The sequence below is a fragment of the Gadus chalcogrammus genome, chromosome 22 (genome assembly GCF_026213295.1).
Source record: "Gadus chalcogrammus isolate NIFS_2021 chromosome 22, NIFS_Gcha_1.0, whole genome shotgun sequence".
Taxonomy (NCBI): domain Eukaryota; kingdom Metazoa; phylum Chordata; class Actinopteri; order Gadiformes; family Gadidae; genus Gadus; species Gadus chalcogrammus.
In genome coordinates, this window is record NC_079433.1 from 16,007,055 (window position 1) to 16,019,048 (window position 11,994).

Genomic DNA, 11,994 nt, shown 5'->3' on the forward strand with positions numbered 1-11,994 from the left:
GTCCCCTGCAGGGCAGGAAGGGTCCTCAGCTCGTAAATCCCCGGCGGTCTCAGCGGGCTGACGGGACCCTCTCGTGGGGCGTGATGGACGATGACAAGGCATTTAGTTGTCAGTCATGGGATCTTCCCTAATAGATTCCGAGCCCCCCTAACGGCGCTCTACCTTGACCCCATGAGCAGGGCACAGAGCGCGGTGCCGCTTCGATGGACAGATAAATACAGACCTTGTTAACGTCCGATAAAAAAGGGACGTCACGGATGCTAAAACCTGCCCAGCGGCGTGTCCTCAGGTAATACGACCGCAGACGGCCAGAACATCACGTACAGTAACGGCCCCACACACTTTGAACAGCTCAGGTTGGCAGAATGGATTTATGTGATGCACTGGATTCATATTTCGTATGAAGTGTGATTTCTGCCCCCTTGTGTTCAGAAATCAATTAATGCAGCTTACACACAGTTTGTTTCCAGGCTTTAAGGTGCCTAAATGTGCTTTGTATAACAATATCTCAGTGTATACACGATTACTTAAGGAAAAGGAATGCTACCAAAATGACTTGTCCTAGCCTATCAAGGTATACTAGCCTCCTAGCCTAGTATACGTTGATGATGAAGACAACTTGTAAGAAAATGTTTCAAAAAGAGACATAGGCAGGCCGGTTAAGACCATGCAGGCACGAGCACACACACACACACGCACGCACACGCATGCACGAACACGCACACGCGCGCACGCGCACGCACACGCACACACACACACACACATCACAATTAGAACTAATTACGTGCTTATCAATGCGGGACCTTCAGCCAGCTCAATGAGAGATATTGATCAAGGAGATTGCGGTTGGACAGGTCACTGTGTTCCGGCGCTCTATCCGCTCCATTATGCGCAGGGCGGTGTGTGTGTGTGTGTGTTTGTGTGAGTCAATGTGTAACCACAAGTCTGCTTTTTAACGACGACAACACACACAGACACACAGACACAAAGCTATACATCAACGCTGGCAGTATTGTACGCAAAGAAATACAGCAGACGGCCGGTAAAATAATTGAAAAGAAAGAGTAAAAAGAGTGGAGCGAGAGCAGAGAGCGCGAGCGTGAAGGAAGCGAGCGTGAACCCGTGTGCACACACGCCGCCGCAGCCCTTTTCAAAGCTGGCCCCAACCGACGACCTCCAGCTCTGATGTAAAGGACAGCCGTGAGAGCACGGGCCCTAATGAAGACCCCCCCCATCCAATAAAGGACACCCTCTGCTCCCGTCAGACGCCAACGGTGAACACCGGGGAGGGATAGCAGAAGCCAGTCGGCCCAAGTCGTTACAAAGTTATTTTTAGGAATAATTGGTTCAGAGCAATATTAGCAGATTATGAATGTGTACTTTTGTCGCCTTGTTGAATTCGTTTCCCCCTGCTTCTAAGGAGTTAAAAACAAGAATGTGCTTGCTTGAATAACATCTTTATTTATTAAAGCTAGGTAATTTAGAGTAACCATACAGAGGAAGATGGTTTTTGAAAGAATCTAACTGAAAAAATCCCAGCCCTCCCCTCCCCTCAGGCCTCATAGCTTCTCTCCCAGAACACAGGACCAGCTCGCTAGCTTTAGCCTGCTTTTGTCTGTATGCCATGTGCATTACCACAAATATGAAAAAGAATGCTTCTAAAATCACTTGACAACCCTCGTTTTTTTAAAGGGACACCCTGTCGCGTTTTAAGTAATGTATTAGCTAAAATCAATTTCTTCATTCATAAATATGTCCTCATTGGTGTAAGATACCTCTGCTAATGATCGGATTTATCCTCCGGAGCAAAGAAGACGTGTCAAATTGTCATAGCTTCTTGGCACATACTGCCTACCGTATTTGCAACCAGATTGCAAAGCACATTTGACAAAGCCAGGCACATTTGAGAGCACCATTCATTTGAATGCAAATTACAATTTTACCACAAGATGGGAGAAATTCCTACACAGAGTCCCTTTATTAAGCGCATTAAACTAATATTTTAATATACATTCGCTTGAAGCTAATCCCTATAATTAATGTCCCATACATACGTGGCCCTTTTGCGGTTGCAACATAAAATCTTGGATCATTCTCTCCAGCCCCCCCCCCCCCCTCATACGTATACTAACATAATGACCCTCGGCAGCGTGAAGACACGCTCTGTAACATCGTGCCGTTTCTGAGAAACACATAATTGGTGCCATGGTTTGCGTTCCCCATAGGTCCGATTCTGAGGAATGACGCAACGGTCCGACATTCCTGCCACATTCTAAAGGACACAGAGCTGATGTTGCAGACCGTGGTTCTGGAAACCGGCGGATGACTTCTCTTATATTAGAAGATGGCTGAGCGTGACGGTCCCCCTTTAACGCTGGAGCACCACCCAGCGCTGGCGTGAGGATGCCGTCCCTCCGAACCCAGTGCCCCCCCCCCCAGGAAGGAGATCATTAAGCGAACCCTCGGAAAGGCCAACAGTCACTTTCCTGCTGCAGAGTTGTGTGAAGTGAAGGCAGTACACTTTATTACCAAACACAAGGGGGTTGGTGAGAAAGAAACCGTTGGCAAACCCGTGCTATGTTTTGGTTTGGTTTGGAAGAATCCTGATTCAGCTCCACTGATGGTGTTTGACGACAACGTTTTATGGAGTGGGGAGAATCAGCATTCGACATGCTGCGGTCCAAACTAACAACATCAATGTAAATGAGTGTGAGAAAGGATGTGTGTACTTTTAGCAGGACAAAGGCCCTACACACAAGGCTGAGTTGATGCAACGGTGGTTCATAGAAGAAAGGTAAATGGTAAATGGACGGCATTTATATAGCACTTTTCTTGCCAGTGGCCACTCAAAGCCCTTTACAATAATGCCTAACATTCAGCTATTCATGCACACATTCACACACCGACGGCAGAGTCAACCATGCAAGCATGTCAGGGTCAACCATGCCAGGGTGAGGCGTCTTGCTCAGGGACACCTCGACATTCTAGCCTTCCGGCTAGGAGGAGCTGGGGATTGAACTGGCAACCTTGTGGTCACCAGCAAACCCGCTCAACCTCCTGAGCCACATGCCGTCCCAGGTAAAGGGTATACAGTGGCAGCAGTTTGTAGCACTGTGGCACTGTTTGTACAAGAGCCATGTCAACAATTTGTGTGCACGGGGAATAAACTAATGCATCTCCCAGTTTGACCCCCATTTGAGCAGGGGTCTGGTCATGGTGCTGTTTCAAAGGAGGACGAGGCGTTTAAGGTTGGGGAGAATCTAGTACAATCTCAGTTGATCCCATTCCTTTGCGTGCTTCCAAGGCTGCAGAATGCTGTGTTTGTGGGCCAATTTCATTAATACCTGGCAGCCATATCTGGGTACTCTGATTCATACCACACAGACCAAACTTAAACCAACACTCAAACCCTTGACGTTTCAGAGGGGAACAAACTGGCAGGAGTGTTATTGTTGTTGTCGTTTTAGGAATGAGTACAGTACATTTGTTACATATAGCTCCTTTAATCTAAGTTCTAAAACCAATTTTGGATTGAAAAACGCTGTTAATACGACCGTTCTTTCTTGCTTTACGGTTATGGTTCCTATGGTAATTAACCAAACCCGGGTTTGACCACCAGCATTGGAGGCTACTTTTAATGTCTACTTTCAAATCACACAGATAAAAAACCACAAGGAAGTAACCATAACAACGGGTAATTCCCCAGCCAGCTCTTGGTGGGTAGTAAATGGTAAATGGACTGCATTTATACAGCGCTTTTCTTACCAGCGGCCACTCAAAGCACTTTACAATATTGCCTAAAATTCACCCATTCCTGCACACACTCGCACACCGAAGTTGGAGTCAACCATTCAAGGCGATAGCCAGCTCGTCGGGAGCAGTTGAGGTAAGGTGTCTTGCTCAGGGACACCTCAGCACTCAGCTAGGAGGAGCTGGGGATCGAACTAGCAACCTCCCGAATAGAGTCTTCCACAACATGTTGGTCACGAGACGATTGATCCAGCGTATGACAGGCTGGCATGTCCAGAGACCAGGACACCATTATTCACAACTACCACCCAATTAGGGGCCAATGCACCCTTGTTCGCTAGAGTCGTCCTCGCATGCTTCCAGTGTTTTCAGTAAACTAACGTTTATGATGAATACATATTCCATAGCCAATGCATTGGAATCTATGTTTCTGTTTCAGATGATGCTGAGGTTCTGGACTGTACCAACAAAAGGGGGAGATGGGGTGAATGAACTGGTTTGGGGGGAAATACAGACTGGCAGATAGATACGCTGGGTAAGAGACGTTACAATGGTTTATTTATGTTTACGTTTTAGAATATAGGCCAAAACAGCTGCGTGTTGGTTCAACTCTTATATATAAAGAAGTCTTATTCGTAGTGAAAAGCACAAACATAATAATCTAAAACACAAATGAACTTAGTGCCGGGGTAGCCTGTGGCTGTTAGCATAAAAGCTATAAAAAGCCAAAGATAAAAACAGAAGAAAACATCAGTGTTATTATGAATCAAGCAAGGTAGATTTACTACTAACACGAACAGGCACGTTTAATTGGCACAGATACTCAGTGGTAGAGGCAGAATCTACCAGCTGCTGTACATTAGCAGGAATATATCCAGAGAGGCACTCCACCACAGACACACACAAAAACAAGCACGCAATCACACAGAAACACACAAAAACACGCACATACACACATTCACAAAGACACACACATGCACACACATACATTTACATGCACAAAAACACACACACGCATTCACCCACACATTCAACCAAACATATACGCATTCACACACACACACACACACACACACACACACACACACACACACACACACACACACACACACACACACACACACACACACACACACACACACACACACACACACACACACACACAGCTGAGTGTGGGCTTGGATTGGCTGAGCAGGCATATCTGCCTGGAGATGATGGGGAGTTTAAAAGACCCCGGGGCCCCGGTGAGAAGAAGACAAACGACCAGAGTGGGCGGCTCCGTTAATGAGCTCAACGCCATTGCAGCGCCCAAACCGCCAAGAGTTAGGAGAAACTCCCGCCAAGCCAGAGCCAGAACAAACCGGTCTTTCCCTTGGATAGGGAGGCCCGTCAAGCTTGCAGGGCTGGGTGCGTGTGGAGGGGGGGGGACCTTACAATATGCCTAATGTGACAATGCTTAATTATTCTACCTTAATGAAGGACATTGTAGTGTGTGTGTTTGGGACCCGCTGGGAATGAAACGCAAATTTGGCACTTGTGTGTGTGTGTTTGCTATGATGCTACACTTAATTAGAAGGAGCAGAGACAACAATTCATCAGTCAGTCCAGAGGGTTAACTCAACTACCAGAAATACAATTATGCCGTTGCTTAAAAAGACAATGGATTTAGTTTCTGGGGACGTCTCCCGACTCCCTGATTCCACGGAACAGCAGAACAACACGACAGCCTCAGCCTCCCCACGACGTCTGAGTTGCTCCAGTAGCGCAGTGCTGGGCTGCTAGCCGCGGCTAGCTGCTCCATCCAGGCAGCCACTCATCCAATTATTATAACTCTGGGCCTGCACGTTCAGCGACCTCCAAGGGCCAGGCTGGGACCCATCCCGCTCCCCCCTCAGTCACCGCAAGGTCCTTGATGTTATCAAAGCAATCGGCCCCTGGTTTAATCGATGAGAAAACGGACCCCCCCCCCACACACACTTCTCCCCCTCCCCCCACCTCCTCCACCCTGGAAAAAGACACAATCCAATCACTCATAAGAGAGGGATCGATTGATGTAATCTTACTGGGGGAAGGTGGGGGTCTGAATGTGTGTGGGTTGGTCGGGGGGGGCTCGATTTACTGCTTTTGTCAGCTACACATGTTGCTCTCATGCGTCCCAAGATACGAGTCATCGCCTCGTCGCTCATGTGCAGCTCTGATCTCTGATCTGGAAGAAGGACTCTTCCTTCTGCCCAAATGGGGGGGGGGGGGGGGGGGGGGACCCCACACCACACCCTCCACAGGGGGGGAGCCCCCCCACACATCTAACCAGGGCACTGGCCTCACGATGTCCAATCCCACACGAGACAGGTCATTTAAGTGTGGCTGCTGTATAACGGTTCATACTTGCATAATTAAAGTAAAACATGCATTTCCTGTCTATCTATTCTTTAGTAGCAACTTAAGAATAGATTGGTTTTGATTTGTTGTTATGTTTATTGTTTCTTATTCACAGCGGTCAACTGAGGCTTTTTCATCTAAAGGTTGGCTGAGGGGCTCTGGTCTGTCTCTGATATAAGCGTCTATCTGCTGTTTCCCCTCAGAGGAGAGGTCCGTAGCCGCAGCTACCTGCAGTACCCCACATCAGCATCGCCAGGGAACGGGAGCCAAAGGTCAGCTGAGTAAAAGACCCCACCAACACAGACCCAGAGACCTGGAGAGGAAGGGGGCTCGGGGCAGGGGACGTTACCGCGGGAACAGTAATTGAACCGTCCACGGGGTCTATAAAAACGCTAAAGGGGTGACAAATCATATCGATTGGCTAGAAGTACTCAAGCCACGTTATAATTGGATATTTAACAGGAACCAGGAGAGCTGGCGCTCTTAATCTGCATATAATCTTCCGCTTGTGCACTTCTGTGACTGTGGCACCTGCATTACCCTGCTGTAAGCCCCTTTATTCGCCTGCTGCATGCCCAGCTGCATTAGCCTGCTGTTAGCTCACCTGCAATACACTGCTGTAAACATATCTGCATTAGCATGCTGTAAGACCACCTGCATTAGCCTTCTGTAAACCCACCTATGTGAGCCTGCTGTTACCTCACCTGCGTTAGCCTGGTGTAAGCCCACCTGCATTAGCCTGCTGTTAGCTCACCTACATTAGCCTGCTGTAAACCCACCTGCATTAACTTGCTGTAAGCCCACCTGCATCAGCCGACTGTAAGCCCACCTGCATTCAGCTCCTCTGTAGCCTGTGACGACCGCTACTGATTGACACCCGTAGAGAACGCATCACACCTCCATTAAGTCACTCCGATTAGGTTTGTGGGAGAAGTAGAAGTAGTTTGTGGGCAAACAATCAGCGAATATATTCAATAATGCACACCAGACGTTCTTCAGGAGTGCACTTGATTCCCCCTGAACCATCTGAGACCCACAGCCAACGTACACATCAGCCAAGACGCCGCTTGTTGAAGTCAGGACGTGGCGCCTGGGAGCAGCTTATTGACTCCCTTATTCTACACCTGTTTTTGTCCTCTCATGCAGGGAAGTCCAGGTATCGATGGCAGGGCTGTGCAGCTCAAACACTTCCATTCTCTGGGAGAGCTGCTGGGCCCGAGCTGAACCCGGCCAGCTGAAAGAGGAGCCGGTGAATTATCACGGGCGGGGACGACACAATTACCCTGGGAGTGGCCATGTGAACAGAAATCGATACGGCACAAAGCGCTCCGCCATTGACTGGCCCGCTACGAGCGAGTGTGCAGGTGGACTCCCCGAGTGCCTCCATAGAACCCCGGTGGATTATTGGACTCTGAAACGACTGCGCCGTCTCTTAGGTTCTCTGTTGGGTGGGATTGAACATTATTAAGGGGCCATTGTTCTTCCACCAGAGGGAAGTAATGAATGGGCAGAGCTAAGATGTACGGTGGGTGTGGTGCCAGGACAGCTGCCTTTGGCCCTCGTTTGGATGCAGCTCAGAGGGGGATTGGGGCCGGGTTGGGGGGAGGGCTGGCAGGCAGACAGGGTTTGAGTGAAGCCGTCCTCAGAGACACAAATCATTTAACATGCATGGCTGCCGTGCTACCTTACGTTAAGACACAAAAACTACATCTGGAACTGAATCGCCAATCTAAAATAATGACTTAACCCTCTGAGTTTTCAGTGAATCAAACCCGTTCAAATAGACACATTAAACCATGGCTACAACAGTTGGAATGACGGACATCATTTGTACAGGACCATGTATGGTCATAACGTTATTTTTTTTTATTAATCTCAATCGGTAAACACTATCTTCATAAGAGCCCCGACCCACAGACTCGGCTGGCGACGGCTTGCTTTTGCGTGACTGATGTCTTCCCCAAGTTGGCCAGCAGGGGGCCCCAGTGAACTGGTTATGCAAAAGGTTAGGAAAGGAACTCGCTTCTCTGACAACAGCAGGTCCGGCAGCCCACCTCTCTGCCCTCTCTGACCATAGAGCTTCGTGCACCCCTGAAACGCCTAGGAAGAACCAGGTGTCTTACCCAGCATGCACTTGGCTGTGGGTCGGTACTTTCGGGGGCCTTATCAGTGCCGGCCCCTGGAGCACCTCATACCCAGACGGTGGTACTCCGGCTGGTGTTTCAGAGAGCAGCAGAGAGGCTGGCATGCGACGGCACAGCCTCAGTTAATTAATGAGGAAATGAGGCAGCCCACGTTTTTTTTTTATTCTTTGTTCCTACTCTTTAATGTGTAGTCACTGAGAAAGGAAGGCATTGCGCCACCACGCTGCCAGGGAGGAAGGTGGAGAAAAGCAGAGGAGCCGGAGGAAGAGGAGGAGGAGGAAGAGGAAGAGGAGGCAGCGGAGCAGGCAGAGTGCTGGAATCTGAAGGGGATAAAACAGGCAGAGGAAGGAGGCTGGGGTGTAATAGATTTTAGCTGCTTGGCCACACTTGCAACACAGCCTCAGACACCGGGGCTAGCGCTGTTTTCTCCTTTAATGGAGCCGGGCTAGAGGCTGAGGAGGGCTGGTTTTAGGGGCGAGAGTGGGAGGCAGCGAGAGAGAGGGAGGGAGAGAACAAAAAGGTGAAGTCAGCAAAAACAAAATGCCGCCATTAAATCATCTCTCCGGATCCTCTGTCAGAACAGTAATGGGAAACGCGCTCATCGTGGGAAAAGGTTAGCGCTCTTCCAGAACCTCCTCCCGGCTCGCTCCGGTGTCTGCACTTCCTCTCTTCTCCCTCCTTATTTCAGCTCCTCCTGAACTCCCAACACCTTGCCTGGCTTAGTCCCCCCTCCTCCCGTCCCCTCCCAGGAACAAGAACAGCTCTCTCCCCCACCCAACCCAACACACACACACACACACACACACACACACCTCCAACATCCTAATCTGGACCCAGCGCGGGGCCAGGGAGGAGGGATTAGGGCGTGCACCCGGTCCCCCCCAGCAGGCTGAGACCCATCTGCTGCCTGGGTCTGGCCAGGCCGGGACTCTGCCCTCTGAGGCAACTATCTCTAAGAGATCCTCCTAGCCGTCCGATGGACAGCGCGGGGGTTAATGTGACGCGGCCCGCCTAGCCGGTCCCTGAAGGAGTTCTGAGGAGGCTGGAGGTGGAGGCAGAGGAGGAATGAGCAGCCTGTCTCTGAAAGGAGGTTTGAGGAGGATGGAGAGACAGAGGAGGAATGAAGGGTGGAGTGGATGAAAGAGACTGTGCGGGTGGTGTTGTTGGTGCGGGTGGTGCGGTTGGTGGTGGTGGCGCAGTAGACGTGCGCCCAGACAACCCCACGCGCTAGCGCTGAGCGTCGTCTCAAAGCTAACCTGAAGACGAGGGAGGGAGGGAGAGGGTGGGGGAGGGGGGCACTCCCCAGGTGATAAATCAAGTCTGACAGAGGGCATTACACGCACAAGCGGACCGCCGCCACCGCACCTCTGGAACAATTAATTAGCTGGCTGACACTCACTTATCACCGTGGCAATAAGGTGGAAAAAGTCAAGAGTTTATTAAAGCTCCCCGTAATTTGAAGAGCTGGCGGAGGCCAGGGGCCCCGGACACAGGACAACAGCAGCCATGCGCACGCTCTTCACTCTACAACGGCACCAAACACATGTCAACCAACACCTATAAAACACTAATGAAAGTTCAGTCCACAGGTCACACAGAAAAGGCATGTGGTATATAATCAGAGAATAAATACTGTACACTGGATCACACCGTCACAACACATGGGGGGCATTCAGACTCAAAACACAGAATGTCATTCGGGTTCTCGCTACGGAGAACGGCTATACAGAGTCAGATAGAAAACAAATAGAAAACAGACACACGCATACAAAGCAACCCACAACCTGGCAACCCTGACTGGCAACCCGAGTGGGGTTGGGGACCGCCCCAGTAGGGCCGGGGTCAAGCTGGGACCGCCCCAGTAGGGGCCAGGGTCAGGCTGGGGGGGGGGGGGAGCAGGGCCGCGCGGACACAGAGAAGTGCCAGTGCCGCTCTGAAACGATGCAATGCATCCTGGGGGTCTTGTGGAGCTGGCAGCCCGACGGCTGAGTGAGTGACACGGGGGGGCAAGATGTGACACGCTGTCAAGAACCTGACAAAACTAGCAGGCAGCTGCTGCTGCTGTCCAGGCTGCCGAGGGTGTGTGTGTGTGTGTGTGTGTTGTGAGTTGCTGCATGGCTGTGCGAGTGGCTGTGTGTGTGTGTGTGTGTGTGTGTGTGTGTGTGTGTGCGTTTGTTGTGAGAGTGTGTGTCAATGTGTGTGTTGCGAGTGGCTGTATGTGTTGTCAGTGGCTGTGTGTGTGTGTGTTGCGCGTTTGCGTGTCTGTGTTGCGCATTTGTGTCCGTGTTGCGCATTTGTGTGTGTGTTGCCCGTGTGTGTGTGTTGCGCTCGTGTGTGTGTGTGTGTGTGTGTGTGTGTGTGTGTGTTTGTGTTTGTGTGTGTGTGTGTGTGTGTGTGTGTTTGTGTGTTCGTGTGTGTGTGTGTGGGGGGGGGGGGGGGGTTAGGGCAATACACTGGGGACTTTGTTACATCTTCAATCCCGCGATTTTGACAATTACAAAATAAAAAAAAGATTTAAAACGAGCACATTTCTAAACCTCTACGGGCATTCCCCTACTTTAACGTCTGAGCGTACTACAGCTATTAGTAACATACTAACACTCTACTCTACTGTTCATCTTAATGCTTAGCTTTATGCTATATCCTCCTCTACTAAATAGTGACGGTCCCTCGGGCTCCGACCAATGAGGAGGCCCCTGAGCCTCTGTGTTCAGCCTCACGTCGAGGTCCGTCCGCAGTGGAAGGCCTTCATGTTCCATAGAGGTGGACTGGCTGCCATCCGATTGGCTGTGATGAGGAGGAGCCAGGGGGACAGACTGTACACAGGTCTGAGGCGCTTCAGACCCTCCAACTCACATGGAGAGCAGTGGACGGTGTCAGGGGGCTGGAGGGGGAGGGCTGGAGGGGGCGCATGCTTTCTTCGGGGGGGGGAGTCCATAGTCCCGTACACGTACCGGTACACCGCGTCAAGAGAGATGTGACGGCGCCCCCCCCCCCCCCTCTCTTGTTAACCCCTGACCCCTGGTGTCTTGATGGAGGATCAAACACCAGCATCCTGTCCTTTGTCCCAGAGTCTCATTGGTCGTTGAAGGTCCTCTTTTGGGAGGTGGAGTTAGACGTCGTTGGTAAAGGGTGAGGGGTTAGAGGTCATGGGTTGGGGCAGAGGTCAGGGGTTGTGGTAGGGGCAGAGGTGGGGGGCTAGAAGTTGTGGTAGGGGCAGAGGTTGGAGGTCAGATGTGGGGGGGTTAGAGGTCATTGGTAGGGGCAGAGGCGGGGGGGTTAGAGGTCATTGGTAGGGGCAGTGGTGGGGGGTTAGAGGTCATTGGTGGGGGGTTAGAGGTCATTAGTAGGGGCAGTGGTGGGGGGTTAGAGGTCATTGGTAGGGGCAGTGGTGGGGGGTTAGAGGTCATTGGTAGGGGCAGAGGTGGGGGGGTTAGAGGTCATTGGTAGGGGCAGAGGTCAGAGGTCGTGGTAGGTGCAGAGGTTTCACGGGTGTGTGTGTGTGTGTGGCCAGGGTGGCATCTGGTTCTCCCGGCCTGAACCGAAGCGTCAGTCTTCAAACGGGCCAATTCCTGCTCTGCTCTGAGTGTGCCTCCCTCCCCCTCTAAGCCCGGGGTCACGGGGTCATCGGTCCCGTGTTTCTAGGGGAGCAGGTGGAGGTGGCTGCCGCTGGGACTCTCACAACCTGTGCAATGCAAAGATACAAAGAGGTCAGCGCAGC

The 11,994-nt window shown here is 51.0% G+C and overlaps 1 protein-coding gene across 2 annotated transcripts in view; it reads right to left on the reverse strand.

Moving 5' to 3' along the window:
• phf14 (PHD finger protein 14) overlaps positions 1 to 11,994 on the reverse strand; it is a 60,452-nt gene that overhangs the window by 14,310 nt on the left and 34,148 nt on the right. Inside the window, exon 17 of one of the 2 annotated variants that reach the window (XM_056582524.1) lies at positions 11,641 to 11,958. The exons of the other annotated variant lie outside the window; for it this stretch is intronic. Coding sequence (XP_056438499.1) covers positions 11,952 to 11,958 — 7 coding nt within the window. The 3' untranslated portion in view covers positions 11,641 to 11,951. Of the gene's footprint in view, positions 1 to 11,640; positions 11,959 to 11,994 lie in introns of those variants that run through there. 2 annotated transcript variants of the gene reach the window in all.